Below are 16,597 nucleotides of genomic sequence, written 5' to 3'. Positions count from 1 at the left end.
CTGGCAAAAGAAAAAGAAAGAAAGAAAGGATTATCATTAGTTGTGATGCTGTGCAAGCAGTTTCTCGGCCACAATCTTTCCAAAACACTTCTGCACACAGCCACCTTCAACCAGCACCTGGTGTCTCTGCGCAGCTGCCCTCTCCACACAACTAGTGTTCCGCCTTCACTGTTCCACAGATGAAACCGTAGGGTAATTACGCAACTCTTACGCAACTCATCGTAAACTCCTGTCATACTAACAAACACACACAGCAACAAACTTTCAACTGTGAAAATGACCTATCTGTGAACCATTTAACGCTGTGCAGGAGTAAGGTGTTGGAGGCCTCAATAACGGGTGGAGGCTGTTTGTTCCATGCTACACGGCAGGAAATATTTAAAAACAAAAAAGAACTTTCCTTTTCAATTTGGTTCTCTAATGAATTCCTCACCTTACAAAGAAGACTTTTTGTATTTTTTTCATTTAAAAATTAACATTCAACAAAGACTGAATGCCTCAAAGCATCTAGGTTCTGTCATTGGCTCTTTCATGATCTTCAAAACAGAAAAAGTATAAAATATGTTAATATAAACTTTCATAGCTATTTCAGTAGCTAGGTTAAAAATTTTATATATGTTTGTAAGTAGAAAAAACAATCAGGACAAAATATATACTGTACCTTTACAGAAAGAGCAAACACTTCTCATTTTTGAATAAATGAAGCTAACTGAATTTGTTGGTAATATTCGTTAATTCCTTCAACCTTTATTTCATGCCCACCAGGTGGCACCAGTGGCCCACCAGGTGGCAGGCACATTCTAGCCAGACACTGAACTAATGGTTCAGCAGCCCTCTGGGAGCTTATTTCTAGAAAACAGATTTTGTTGTTTTTCAAAGACAGGCAGTTGAAGGGTCCTCTGGAAAGGCTGGGAGAGCCCTACTGGAGAACCACAGCCCTTCTGCAGGGCTGATGCGCGGGCCGGGCCTTGTGGGCTTCCTCTCCGCTGCGCCCCAGAGTCTTCTGGGAGTTGCTATGATTATAGACGACAGGTTCACCCCAGACTGACTAACTCAGGTTATAGGCATCGGGTCTAGGTGTGGGTACTTTTTAAATCCCCAGATGATTCCATTCCTGTCAGGGTAAGGAAACTACTGAGTTACAGAGGGAAGGAAACAGAAACAAGAGAAACTGAAAACAAAAGAGAAGGGAGGACTTCAGGATGAGACACAAGAGTCAAGGTGGGGAAGAGAGAAAAAATGAGTTGAAAAGAAAAATGGCACTTTAGAGACATAATATACTATTTCATTCTTAAAACAGCCATTTTAGACATCTCTTTTCAAGGAAAAGGTACAGGCTATTCAATGTTACCTATGGTTATTACGCTTACTTCAAATGCTAATTTTCCAATGAAACTGAATAATGCCTTATTTCCCCCATATTCTCCCTCCCATCCTATCACCAAACACAGAAAACACTGGACTTAAAATAAGTCACCTAAAATGAGCCGATCCCACACAGATGGCAGGAGACTGGTAACCTGCAGCACTGGAGGGGGCTGAGAACATTCCTTGCAAACAAGATCAAGGTTATCAGTGCTGACCTCACACAAAGTGGGTCAAACTCATGTACTTCTCCCTTTTCATGGAACTTTCCGTTAGCGTCACTAGTTTGATCCTCAGATTTGGCCCCAGAATCCTTGTACCTGATGTCTCCGGGCAGGTCCCATGCATGAGGCCAAACATGTTTCCACAGGCCTTGCTCACAGCAGCCATCTTGGCCAGGACGGGAAGGTTGTGAATCACAAAGGACACCTCATTCCTCTGTTGCTTGGCCAGGTTCTGAGCATGGCCCAAAATTCCAAAGCCCGTGATGTCCGTGGCAGCGTGGGCATTGAATGTGTGCATGAGTCCTGCAGCTAAGAGTGGACAGATGAGGCATTTGTTATCTGGTGTAAGAAATGGTGACTCTCTGAGGGAAAAAAACACCTTTCCTCAACGCAAAATCTTAAATATTCTTTGACCTCCAAATTCCTAATTTGTCAGGAAGACGGCATAAAGGAATAATGAAATGTAACTTAAAACATCAACAAAACCCAGAGTGAAATTCTTAAAGTTGATTTTTTCTTCCAATTTCAACCACTTAGACTTAGCAGCAGCTTCAACCAACAGTAATTTCCCACTGAACTAAAAAGTCTGTAGAAAGGAATTACAATCTCAAGGAAAGATAAACTTGTCTAAACCATCCTAAAATCAAAGAACAGGACTTTTTAAGGTTGACCTGAAATCAGGCAATTCTTGATAGAAGTAAACTGCCTGAAAGGTTAGTATCTTTTTTATTCTTTAATTAAAAAAACTAATACACCTTATTTTTTGAAGTAGATTTAATTTACAGAAAATTGAGTGGGAAGTGCAGGAAGTTCTCATATACTCCCTCCCCCTCCCGCTTTCCTCATATTGTTAACATCTAGCATTACTGTGGTACATTTGCTACAAGCGATAAGCCAATACTGATACATTATTATTAACTAAAGTTCACGGTTTACATTAGGGTTCACTCTTGATGTTGTAGTCTGTGAGTGTTAACGAATGTATATACAATGACACATATCCACCATTGCAGTATCATAAAGGATAGTTTCACTACCCTAAAAACCCTCTGTGCTCCACGTGTTCATCCCTCACCTCCCCCCCAACCTCTGGCAGCCACTGATCTTTTTACTGTCTTCATAGTTTTGGCTTTTCCGGAGTGTCACAGAGTTGGATCATACAGTATGTGGTCTTTTCAGATTGGCTTCTTTCACTTACTAACATGCATTTAAGGTTCCTCTATGTCTTTTCATGGCTTGATAGCTGTTTCTCTTTAGCGCTGAATAATATTCCATTGTCTGGATGGACCACAGATTATATATCCATTCACCTACCGAAGGACATCTCGGTTGCTTCCCAGTTTGGGCAATTATAATAAAGCTGCAACACCTGTCTGTGTGCAGGTTTTTGGTGGACAGAAGTTTTCACTCATTTGGGTAAATACCTAAGAGCACACCTGCTGGATCCTATTAGTATTTTAGTATATTTAGTTTTGCAAGAAACTGCCGAGCTGTCTTCCAAAGTGGCTGTGCCCTTGTGCACTCCCACCAGCAATGAGAGCTCCTGTTGCTTTTCATCCTCACCAGCATTTGGGTGTCGTCAGTGTTCCGGATTATAGTGTAGTAGTATGCGGTGTTGTTTTAATTTGCAATTCCCTACTGGCGTATGATGCAGAGCATCTTTTCAAATGATTATTTGCCGTGCCACAGCTTCTCTGGTGAGGTGTCCATTCAGGTCTTTTACCCTTTTTTTAATTGGGTTGTTTTCTTATTGTTGAGTTTTAGGAGTTCTTTGTATATTCTGTATACCAGTTCTTTATCAGGTATGTTCTTTGTAAAGATCTTCTCCCAGTCTGTCTTGTCTTTTCTTCCTCTTAGTGTCTTTCACAGAGCATCAGTTTTTTATATTAATGAAGTCCAACTTATCAGTTTTTTCTGTTATGGACAGTGCCTTTGGTGGTGTATCTTAAAAGTCATCACCAAGCCTAAGGTCACCTAAGTTTTCTTCTATATTGTCTTCTAGGAATTTAATAGCTTTGCATTTTACATTTAGGTCTACAATCCGTTTGGAGTCAATTTTTATGAAAGGTGTAAAGGCCTGTGTCTTGATTAATTTTTTGTTGTGGATGACCAGTTGTTCCAGCACCACTTGTTGAAAAGATCGTCCTTTCTCCATTGAATTGTCTTTGCTCCTTTGTCAGAGATCAGTTGACTATATTTATGTGGATCTATCTCTGGACCCTCTATTCTGTTTCACTGATCTCTCTATCTGTTCTTTCTCCAATACCACACTGTCTTGATTACTAGAGCTTTACAGTAAGATGAAGTTGGGTAGCGTAAGTCCTCCAACTTGCTCTTCTGCAATGCTGTGTTGGCTGTTCTGGGCGTTCTTCCTCTCCGTCTAAAGTTGAGAATCAGTTTGTTGATACTCAAAAAATAACTTGCTGGGATTTTGATTGGGATTCCACTGAATCTATAGATCAGGTTGGGACGAACTGACATCTTGACAATATTGAATCTTCCTATTCATGAACGTGGAATGCCTCTCCATTTATTTACAACTTCTTTGATATCTTTCATCACTTTTGCAGTTTTCTTCATATAGATCTCGTACATATTTTGTGTGTAAAATACCTAAGCATTTCATTTTAAGGGGGAGTGACTAAAAGCCTAACTTTTAAAAATTAAATACCTCTTCCTCATGAAATGAAATATGTCCTACTCTACTCTGGAGTAAATGCGTTTCTTAGTACATTTTTAGAATAAGATCTCTTACTCAGGTGCATTCTCAACAACAGAGGCAGAGGAGAAGTGACATTTCTGGTCTATCATGGTGGCTAAGCAACCAGACATACCATTCTGTTAACACTGTACCTAGTGCAGTGGGGCAGCCAATGACATTTAATAAAGCAGTGGCCTCCACTTCAGAAGCTCTTCCCAGTGCCATCTTGGATGAGCTTTGAGGACCAGAGTATACAAGAGGACACACTGAATCTTCTAGGCAGTAATAGGGATTCCATTTTTAAGGTACTGATTACCACTTCTTTGCTGTGTGGGGAATTATTGCTGCTCATTTTCACTATGAAAATTTTAATGAAACACAAAAGTAGAAACAGTAGTATACTACAATGTATTCCCATGTACCCAACAATACCCCCATTACCACCTTTCTGCTGGGGTCTCATCTATTCTTGCCTACTTGTTGGGGGTGTGGGTTGGGTAGATTAATTTGAAAGCAAACCCCAGTCATAGCACTTCACCTATAAATAATTCTGTATGTATCTTTGAAAGATAAAGACTTGTTAACATAACCACAATACCATTATCATACCAACAAAATTAATATTACATCTGATTGATATCAATAATATCAATAATGATACTTGATATGCTTAACTGACTGCAGTCACTCTTCTTTTTGATACCCAAAATGTCTCCTGTCTCCTCCTGTCAACTGTCTCCTCCCTCCACCCAGTTGACTGGTGGGAGCTTCTTCAAGTTACGGTGAAGTGGCATGACCCACTGGTTGTTGAAAGTTCCATTACTTTCAGGCAATGATGTCCCAGGCTTCTCTTTTGTATTTCCTGTCCCAGAGTGGAATCAGCCATTTCCCCAAGGAGTCCTGGGGCTTTTTAGTGGGAAATGGTAATTTTCAGATCAGAATGTGGGACCAGGACTTCATTACTACTGGGTCATCACTGCTTCTAGGCCTCTTCGAAGAGCAGACTCACAAATAAATCCTGAGTTTATATGGATAATTCCAAATTAAAGATTACAGTTTTTCCTTAGCTTCTTTGATCCTCTTTCTTTTCTCTTATTCTTAAGTTCCTTGTTTCTAACTACATCAGTTTATTTGCTTTATCTTACTGTATCAACATTCCCACAAACACAAACACACTGAACACAAGAAGATACTTTTGTGGGTTTCTGTCCTGAGGCTATACACTGAAAATACCAGGCTCAAAGTAACTTGAAATAATTCTTCCCCATGTGGTTTTGCCACTAACTCGATATTTGTTAGGCAACTTTGTTTTGATTTCGTTTAGATTTGTAAGATATGCCTTTTTTAACTTTTTAATTATAGAAAACTATTATTTCGAAGTCAAACTTTATAAAACGAAGCATGTTCAGAGAGGGTGTGCTTCTTCCCTATCCCCTCTCCTATGTAGCAATTTTTATGAATGACTTATTTCTCCATTGTTTCTCTTTGAAAGTATAAAATACTTATTACTACCTCATATTCATATATGAACTCACAAAATGTAGCACACATACAGGCTTCTGTCCCTCGCTTTTTCATTTGATCATACCCTGAAGATGGCTCCCTGGTATTAACGACCTCTCATTCCTGTTTATAGCTGTAGAGTATTCCACCGTGTGCATGCAGACTGGATAGTTCAATCAGTCACCTACTGATGGACATTTGGATTGTTTCCTTCTTTTGCAATTATAAACAGTGCTTCAGTGAACAGCCTTGGACACATGTCATTTCATATTTTGGCTACTGTGGCATAGGGATAGATCCATAGAAGTGGGACTTCTAGGTCAAAATAAATGTGCACATTATTTTGCTAGATAATGACCAATTACTCCACCATAAGCGTTCTGCCATATTGTACCCCTGCCTATAATGTAAAAAAATGAGGATGGGGGAATCTTAAAGGCTCAAATATAAGCAAACTAATAATCCACATGGACAAAAATAAAGCCATTACAAATCACTTTCTTATTGTTAAACTACTTAATCTAAAGGACCAAAAAAGGGAAAAGACCCCTAATATAGTTTGAGTGGCACAGGAACAGAAGAAACACGAGTGAAAAGCCTCAGTTCTAAGTGATGAGAACATGCGAAGACAAAGAATTAAGGAATTACAGTTCAACTTTGGAATATAGCCAAAGAAATATTCCTGGAATGCAGAAAAACATTATGGAAAAACTTAACCTCTAATAAATTGTTCAAAAGTAGGCAGGAGGTAAACTAATTATGGTATGTCTCTCTGGTAGAACATCTAGCCATTAAAAACTATGTGTATCAGGATTATATAATATGGAAAAAAATTTAGTCACGTTAAACGAATAAAAGCAGATTCCACATACATAAAATATATGATAACCACTAGTTTAAAACATTAACAATAAAACAGTAAACCACCAACCAACCAAACATAGGAAAAAATCCTACAAGAATACATAAAAATATTAACAGAAGCTGATTTTGCACGGTGGGATTATGGACAATGTTTTTTCTCTCCTTTTTTCATTTTCTAAAAACTTTTCTATAGTGAACATATGAATTTTTAGAGCAGAAAAAGTATATAAAATAAATAGGAAGAGAAGTGACATTAAGGAAACTTTTTAAATGTAGTGCATCATTATAAACTGTGGTGTACGAACACTGTGGACAACAATTTGGCACCATGTGGAAAAGCTGAGGCACTGCTGACCTCCTACACACATGCACCAGCAGTGAGAAATGAATGAAGACAGCTGCACACACCAGGGATGACGCTCAGGAACGTTAAATGGTAGACCCAACACCAAGAAAAACACAGGACAGGTATGATTCAATAAAGCAAAAACTGCGAAACTAACTTATCTATGGATACAAGCCTATGTAATAAAAATACTTCAAAATGCCTGAGAATCAGGGGCTGGCCCCGTGGCCGAGTGGTTAAGTTCGCGGGCTCCGCTGCAGGCGGCCCAGTGTTTCGTTAGTTCGAATCCTGGGCACGGACATGGCACTGCTCATCAGACCACGCTGAGGCAGCGTCCCACATGCCACAACTAGAAGAACCCACAACAAAGAATACACAACTATGTACCGGGGGGCTTTGGGGAGAAAAAGGAAAAAAAAAATCTTTAAAAAAAAAAAAAATAAATAAATAAATAAATAATAATAAAAAAAAATGCCTGAGAATCAAGATTAGACTGAGAAGTGGTCACCCCTAAGCAGGAATTCAGGAGCTGGGTATGAGAGGGGCGCCTCTGGGCTTCCAAGGCGATGATGTTTATCTCTCATATGAGATGGTGCGCACGTGGGTGTTGCACTGTTGTTCCATACGTCCTGCACATATTTTATAAAATTCTTTTGTGTCAACTCCATATCTAATTTAAAAGTTTTAATAAAGGAGGGAAAGACTGATGTTGAAAAAGAATCTCTTTTCACATTGTAACTTTAAAATCTGAGTATCAGATGTGATTTTTTAAGATCCCATGGTCAACATTAAGAGTTCTTTTTTTTTTTTTTTTTTTTTTTTAATAATAAGAGACTTCATGGCTTAAGTATTACATATGTTTTGTTCAAAGTCATTTGGGGAAAGTTGAAGAACAGAAGGGATAAGACAAGAAGATGTATTCAAATCCATTTCTGATTGCTGGCTAAGGGACTCCAAAGAAACTACTAAATGAAGAGTGACTTTGTCTAGGACAAGATTTTTGAACTTCACGTTTATCTTGAACTTCATCTTCAAATATCCTCAAAGTTCCAAAATAGGATGCCACACAACCCAAGGCCTTAAATACCACATGCAATTAATGAGGAGAGAAAAATCAGTATTTTCAGGATAAAAACTGTATATATTTCCAACACTAGCTTATGCAGATGGAATGTGCGGTGTCAGAGAAATAGCAGTTTTTGTAGTTAGACTGAGGTTTGACAAGGGGATCTGCATGAATTTCTTATATGTATTTCCTTTCTGCCAAAGGGGCAAACAAGATACAATTCACAGGATTATTAAATTATTTTTTAATAAAGGAGGGAAAGACTGATGTTGAAAAAGAATCTCTTTTCACATTGTAACTTTAAAATCTGAGTATCAGATGTGATTTTTTAAGATCCCATGGTCAACATTAAGAGTTCCCACACATGAAGTATCAAGAATGACTCATGCATGGTACACAGAGCTCACTCACTGGACCCATGTTTTTGTTTTGTTTTGTTTTGTTAGGAAGATTGGCCCTGAGCTAACATCTGCCACCAATCCTCCTCTTTTTGCTGAGGAAGACTGGCCCTGAGCTAAGATCTGTGCCCATCTTCCTCTACTGTATATGTGGGATGCCTGCCACAGCATGGCTTGACAAGTGTAGGTTCGCGCCTGGGATCCGAACTGGCGAACTCCGGGCTGCTGAAGTGGAGCACACAGGCTTAACCGCTGCGCCACCAGACAGGCCCCTGCATCCATGTTTAATGAGCACCTGTGGCATGTCCTCCTCTCTTCTAGGTGCTGGGAACACTGCCCTGCTGGAGCTGACACTAAACATCGGTTTGCTTCCAGATCACTCCTTCTCTAAAAACAGCTCCTCTGGCCCGTGAGAGGTTAGGACTTCGAAGAACCATGAGAAGAGCTTCCTTCTTAATCACAGAACATACCTGATATGTTCTATACACATATGAAAGCCACTAAGAAGTGGGTATAAGACACTTGAACTATTATCCAGTGATTCCCTAGGCAAGCCTTGCTGCTTTCTAGAAGATGAATTCTGGCTCTTGAAGCTTCCTGTTTTATTTTAAACTCCTTCTAAAACTCTCAGCATAGTACAGAAGTATTGTTCAATTATCACGCACAAAGACTGTGAAATGGCCTCAATTTCTTACTAAATCGGTAAGAGAAGAATAGAATATAATATTTAAAAGCATTATAAGCAGTGGTTTCAAAACATTACAAGCATATCTGGTTTCAAATCCTGGGGCCACGACCGATTAGCTGTGTGACCTTGAGCAAGTTACTTAACCTCTCTGTAAAAGGAGGATAATAATAACCTTATAAGGAAGCGTGTCTTAAGAATAAAATGAGAAAGTATGTCAAGTTCCTGGTTATGTTAATAACTACCAAATAAATGGTAATCAATATTATTATTACTTTTTAGCATTAAGAAGCTAGGACTAGAAATAAAATGTGAAGAAAAAAAAATTATGACATGAATGTCATTCCTCATTTATATACCACTAACCTCGGAATTAAAAATATAACAATGTTAACACCTCAAATTAACAAATAAGTCAAATACTTCTGAAAATATGCTATATAAATTTCTTTTCCATTTTCACTGGGGCACAGAGGAATTCAGTACTGCCTATAATCACAGAACTTTATAATTGGGAGGAAGAGGGAGAAAATATAAGCTCAACTCTCCATTTCACACGTTCATTAACCGAATTCAATTCCTCCGTATTTCCGCTGCCTCTGCTCTGTGCCGGGTACCACTCTCACTGTGAGGTTCCCAGCCCGAGGGGGAATAAAGATGCTGGCACAGCCGCAGTGCCCTGCAGAGCTCCGGGCACACGGATGAAAGAGCTGGAGAAAACATGCTCATGACCTGATGACCCGTCCAACGTCCTGTTTGGGCCACTCACTGGTGATTTATTTTCTCTCATGCAAGTCACATTTAATGGGCATTTCTGTCAAGTACAAGCAATCTGTTTGGAGCCCTGCTAGTGACCTACAGACCCCAAACCAGAGACCGAGGGAGGAGGGTGTGCGGTCACCGGCAGCATCTGACCCCATTTCTCCAGCTAAGATTGGCTTTTTGAACCTGCTTGACGAGTTGTGGGAAAAGTCAATATGCAACTGAGATCATACCGGGCCCGCAAAGCCTAAATGTGACGTCCCGTCTGGGCCCTGTTCAGAAAGCCTGCGACCTGTGCAGTGGGCGCCCCTCGTGCCCCGGTACCTGTTCTGTTGAGCCTGGCCATGTTCATCATCGCCTCCTGGTACGCCAACTCCACATCTTCTTGGGTGACCACTAGTTTAATTTTATTCCATTTTTCAGGCTAATAGGAACATGGACGAGGGAGAAAACCGAAGAGAGAGAACAAGATAGAAAAAAGGTGATTAACTTTTACTTCAAACCACTGAAAGAAAGAACGTTATCTTTTTTCATTGTCATGTTTTGGAGCGTTTATTTAATTTTGTACACAAAATTAAGTTTTCTCACTTTTTTTTCCCGTGACTGTTATTTTAGGTGTCTATTAGACATCTCATCATGGTATCTTTTCGCTTCTCAAGCCACACTTCTGCAGTCGGATACCGCAGTTTACTGGATACATAAACGCAGCCGGACATACGGCTGCCAGGCGCAGACAATAAAAGCTGTGCTAACAGGGGCTGCTGTAGCTTCCCTTCTGGGGGGTTTCCCCTCCCCATCTGCCCTCTTAAGCTGAGGGCTTTCGTTTTCCATACAATTACAATTTTGCTGACTTCACCAGAGTTCTGGATCAAGTCATCTTGATGGACAAACAAATGAAAGAACAACTTCAATTGCACACGCACAAGGACGGCCTTGGGTGACCACAAAGGGTATCTTTTGGGGGTCTTTCCCTTTTTTCCTCAGTCAGCTTTTCAAAGAATCTAACATCACGATGCTGGGTTTATAACATACTGTCATCATGGTCTAGTAATGGCAATCACTCATTCACTGTTTAATTAAACACCCAGTAATCCACCACTCAATGCAGTAACTTCAGGCGGTCGATGTGGTCCTCTATCGCTCACCCTCCATCTCTCCCAGAGGGAATAACTATTCTGAATTTTATACTTATCACTCCTCTGCCTTTCAAAAAATACTATTCCCATACGTATTGATGCCTATACACATACTCTCTGGTTGCTTCTGACCTTTATGAAAAGGGTATTCTGCTGTTACATAGTCTTTGGAACTTGCTCTTTAAAATTCTGAGCATTTTTTTTAAAAAATGGTAAAAAATGAAGGCAGTGTCAGGTTGGGGGTGGGCAGACAAGAAGGACCCCACGCCTCCTCTTTGATGCTCCCTTGCCTCAGCTGCTTCCCCGCCCTGGGTCACTCACGTGGGCCTGGGCAGTTGTACTGGAAAGCTGCTGCGAGATTACTGCCCTGTAGTGGCCCCTCCAATCTAATGTACAGACCATCATACTTGACTGGAGACTCCCGATTGTCACCGGATCAGAAGGAAACATAACTAAAGAGCACGGCAGCCTCAGAGAGTCTCTCTGCTCTGCTGTATCAAGCCAGCATACACCTGGCCGAGGAATAACAGAAACTTCTTTTTCAGCTGGTTCTCAGGACCAGTAGTTTCAGATGACAGGTGTAGAAATTAAAAGCACCAAGATATGTGAGACTACGCCACGATCATATTAATTTCTGAGTTGTTATGGCAATGAAAAAATCTTAAATGCAGTATGATAACAGCTCAGTGGAAAAGTGACTCAGGATAAATAACCTCGTATTCTAGATGCTTTCTCCTCGAGGTAATTAGTCATCAAAATGTTCTAAGTTACTAATTAGTTTTAAAAAACAATCAAAAACCTCATGTCTAAAGTAATTTAAACCGTCAATATCCCTGGCCTTATTTATACTCCAAACACCACACTTTCCACACATCCTCCTCCGTCTTATTTTTTAGTGATGTTTAAGGTACAAAAGATAAAGTTCTCTCGGCACTGGATAAGCCGAACTCGCTGCCCCCCAGAGTCTCTTCGTGGACTATCTTTGAAACCGCAAGCTGGGGCTTACCCACTCTAAGCATCCGATACACGAAACTTTGATTTAATGAAGGAGCATGGACAGTTTCTAGGACTTCTAAAGGACTTGACTGACACTAAACTCCCCGGTAGGAGAACTAAAAGGGCTCAGTCTTACAGGACAAGCTGCTGACACTGCGAGGACCTAACAGATCTTAGCCACGTTCAAACACGTCCAAGGGGAAGAAGGGCTTACTGGATGGAGGAGAAGCAGCATTTCCATGATGAACAGCTATGTGTGCCTGTAGAAGCACATTCCAGCACTAGCAGACTAGAGAGACGTTATTTGACCTGACTCATAGAGTGGATGCCCCTTCTCTCCAAACCTTCCCACAGAGACTACCACAACCCTAACACGGCTGGCCAGCCCCCCGTCCCCAGGCCATGGGTCACTCACAATATCCAGCCACTGGTGCACCGCCACGGCCACTTGTGTCCCCAAGGGCTTCGTCAACACCAGGACGTCCCCCGGCACTGCGTTATCTGGCCTGAAGGAAAACAGAAGGGTAGGTTCCAGTCAAGTTAACCAAGGAGATAAATTCATTACCAGTTAGACAGGAGGAAGAAAAGGCTGTCAGAGACACATTTGGGCTGGGCCAGTGGCATAGTGGTTAAGTTCACACGCTCTGCTTCGGCAGCGTGAGGTTCACGATTCCAGTCCCACGCCTGGACCTACACACCACTCATCGAGCCGTGCTGTGGTGGCGCCCCACGTACAAAATAGAGGAAGACTAGCACAGATGTCAGCTCAGCAACAATCTTCCCGACCGAAAAGAAAAAACAAAACAAAACAACACCACATTTGGTTTTGCAAACACTTACTTAAATGTAAGCCACTACCACCACGTATCAGAGCCTTGCAACACGTCACTGAGGCTACTGCTGGAACAACGGTAAAAGAGAATCGAAGAGTCCACAGACTTAAACCTACAGGCCAATGACTTACTAGGTTCCAAAAAGAAGTGTACAAAGAAGCTGATCACTTAGCCTTCAAAGGCCTCCTGAGGCCCTGCTTCAGCCATGCTCACGTCGTTTTTCAATGCAGACCCACCACGGTTCCGAGGCAACAAGACTTTTGGAACAAAGGCTGCTTTTTTAATGATCTCTTCTATGACAGACATGTGGGGCGTATTTCTCAGGCTGTGGAATTGGGCTCAAATCCGTGGGTCTGATGTTTTGGTGATTTCAGCCCCAAAGTCTTCAAACTCAGGCTGACCAGTAAGTTTCCTACTTGGCACCTGGTTGGTCTGTCATAGAGACAGAAGGCAGATACTAGAAAGGCAGCCCTAAAAACAAAAAGACTGATCCCCCAAAGGGAAGTTCTCTTGTACCTGCATCCTCACCACAAGGATGCAGGTCTCGCATGGGAGTCGTCCTGTCTCAGTTCAAGGAGCTGTCCATGTGGCTGTTCCATCCCGACGCTGCACAACTCAAATACTCACCCAAACTGATTAAAAAGCCAGCGGCATGGACTCAAAAACCAACTAGCTCCCCAACGCATCCTATAATATTTGTATCCACTGTTAGCTTCGAAAAGTATTAATTCTGTGACAATATACAAGAAACTCATTTTCCAAAAGTTAGACCTTAAGACATAAATGTTTCTCAATTCTGCTCAGCCATACCTTAAAGTCAATACGTTCTTGCACATCACTGGTCATGTGCAACCTACAAATTCATATCAACAAATTAAGTGTGATAAAATTACTGGGTTATTTTTAAGTTTATGGGAAATATTTTATGAACTATAATCATGCTAATAGGCCTATTCATATTTTACAAAGTAAATACATACGTTGTTGACAAAAAATTCATTGAAGCTTGTTTTATTAATTTTTCCTCTCTGATTTTTTGCTATCGCTAAGTTCTTTTTCTACTGGAAAGCTGGAATGGGTGAGACAGATGGGCTCTAGGATCTTTTGTCCCATCTAAGTAGAAAGTTTCAGAACTACAGACATAAAATATAGGAAAATAAAACCTTGATGGAAGCAATGCAAGATCCTTAACATGAAAGTTGTCCGGTAATGGCTCTAAAAGGAGCTCCCATCAATTAAAAAAATGGACAAAAGATATGAAAATATGAAAAATATGGTCCACTTGACTCATAGGAGTAAGGCTTAAACCACCAAACGCACTGGCAAAGACCAGGAAGTTTACCAGACTGTGTTGGGTAGGACACAGGGGAACTGGCATCACTTGCTGCTGGTGGAGCATACACTGATGGAGCTCCTATGAGGGCAACCTGGAGTGTCCATCAAATTACATATACACATGACCTAGCAATTCCATTTGGAAAATTTTCCTACCAATAGATTCACACATGTGCACAATGACCTGCGTATAAGGTTACTCACTGGAGTGCTATTTGTAACGTCAAAATAATTGAAAGTAATCTGAATGTCAATGGTAGATGGGTTAAAGATACCCAAGACTGATCAAAGTGGAGCCTCCAGGAAGGGACACTGGTGATACAGGATGGGTGAGGGGCTTTGCACTGAAGAGGCTTTTATACTGAGTTCTGAACCACGTGAGCCCAGCCCCTGGCAGGGCCTACTCACACAATAAGCGGAGTTTCTACTTCCTTCAGAAAATAGGACGTGTGGCTTTTCTTAACAAGACATCAAACATGGAAAGTGACCCTTGTGTTCAAAGAGAAACTTCTCCAAAGATCTAGAAATGGCCAGAAAGCACATGAAAAGATGCTCAATATCACTAGCCACCAGGTAAACGCAAATCAAAACACAGTGAGCTATCACCTCACACCCACTAGGATGGCTATTATCAAAACGACAGACAATAAAACACGGACTAGAGAGGATGTAGAGACTCTGGAATTCTCATACATTGCTGCTGGGAATATAAAATGGTGCAGCCACCTTGGAAACCAGTGTGATGCTTCCTCAAGTTAAACGGGTTACCACATGAGCCAGTAATTCTTAGGTATATACCCAAGAGGATCACATACGTTCACACAAAAAACTTGCACATGAATGTTCATAGCAACATCATTTACCACAGGTTGAAATAACCCAAAGGTCCATCACCTATGAAGAGATAAACAGTGGTATGTCCATACAATGGAATATTATTCAGCCATAAAAAGGAATGAAGTAGTGATACATGCTACAACACAGGTGAACCCTGAAAACATTATGCTCAGTGAAAGCAGCCAGTCACAGAACATCGTTGTATGATTCCATTTATATAAAATGCCTCAAACAGGCAAATCCATAGAGACAGAAAGTAGATTAGTGGTTTCCTGGGGATGGAGGAAGGAGGGAAGTGGGAGTGACTGGTTATGGATACAAGGTTTCTTTAATGGGCTGATGGAAATGTTCTGGAATTGGATAGTCGCAAAGGTTGCACAACTTTAGAATACTAAAAAATCAATGAATTGTATACTTTAAAAATTTGAATTTTATGTTGTGTGAAATTGTTGTAATAATTATACTTCAATGAAAAAAATCTAATGAAGTACTAACACATGCCACAAAATGGATGAACCTTAAAAATATTAAGCTAATATTAAGTAAAGTGAAAGAAGCCAGGATGGGGGGAGGCAGAACAGGGAGTGAGAGCTAAAGGGTACGGGTTTCTTGTTGGGAGGATGAAAATGTTCTAAAATCGACTCTGGTTAATGGCTGCACAACTCTGTGAATGGACCAAAGACCACTGAATTGTATACCTTAAGGGGGTGAACTGTACGGCATGCAAATGATATCTCAATACATCTATTTAAAAAAAAGAGAGAGAGAACAGGCCACGTGACATGAAACAAAATCCACTTACATGATAAATTCATTGGGCTGGCAGACAGTCGTAGCCACTCCTCCCAGAACAATCCAGGGGTTTAACACTGTTTGGCCGCCCGTCACAGACGTTCCCGCCTCCTCTGCTGCATCTTTAAAACCCTGTATAATTAGGGGCATCACTTTATCCCTTTCCTAGGGTTTAAAAGGACACAAATTAAAAGTCACATAATTCAGTTCAAAACCAAGAAAAGAGAGTCTACACTCGTAGTTATAAAAAGGATCATAAAACCCTAAAGGGAGGCCTGAAAGTTTCCAGAAGGGGCAGGGAGTAACAGAAACAAGTAGGGAAGAGTTTACATTGTAGCCATCTTATCAAAGGCTGGGAGATGCTCTGGGTTACACCGTGAATGAAGCCCAAACAAAGAAGTAAAAGCTGGAATGTGACTGGGTGCACGGGGCTGCCCGACACCTGAGCCAGCTCCTTAATGGTCCGCAGGAATCCCAGGACCAGCTTAATACACGCCCTAGGTCTGTAAGGCTAGGCCAGTCCACAAGCCCGGTGTGGGGATGCTATTACGGTGGCCTAGACGTCACTAAAACAAACAAAAATGTCTTGGCTTCAGTCTTCCCAGAAGAGAGAAAGGGAAGCAGGTGGCAGAAATGAAAATATGAATAGGCCAGACTCTATTTTAATTTACCGCTAAGTGCCAAAAAGTGGAGAGCTGGATGGGATACAGAAGCCACGCAGCCTGGGCTCCTCACTCTAGAGGGGGGGGCATGA

The 16,597-nt window shown here is 41.0% G+C and overlaps 1 protein-coding gene across 8 annotated transcripts in view; it reads right to left on the bottom strand.

Annotated features, from left to right (window-relative positions):
* Positions 1–16,597, bottom strand: part of SEPHS1 (selenophosphate synthetase 1) — a 29,170-nt gene that overhangs the window by 1,926 nt on the left and 10,647 nt on the right. For 5 of the 8 annotated variants that reach the window (XM_070254654.1, XM_070254655.1, XM_023631889.2 and 2 more), the window contains 4 exons: positions 15,854–15,975; positions 12,462–12,552; positions 10,239–10,338; positions 1,686–1,898 (listed from right to left, as the gene is read on the bottom strand). In XM_070254654.1, the coding sequence (XP_070110755.1) occupies positions 1,686–1,898; positions 10,239–10,338; positions 12,462–12,552; positions 15,854–15,975 (526 nt within the window). Of the gene's footprint in view, positions 1–1,685; positions 1,899–10,238; positions 10,339–12,461; positions 12,553–15,853; positions 16,009–16,597 lie in introns of all 8 variants that reach the window. The other 3 variants (XM_023631888.2, XM_005606828.4, NM_001190419.1) reach the window with 1 other exon arrangement.

The sequence above is a fragment of the Equus caballus genome, chromosome 29 (assembly GCF_041296265.1).
Source record: "Equus caballus isolate H_3958 breed thoroughbred chromosome 29, TB-T2T, whole genome shotgun sequence".
Lineage (NCBI taxonomy): Eukaryota > Metazoa > Chordata > Mammalia > Perissodactyla > Equidae > Equus > Equus caballus.
This window is presented reverse-complemented; position numbering and strand designations above follow the sequence as displayed.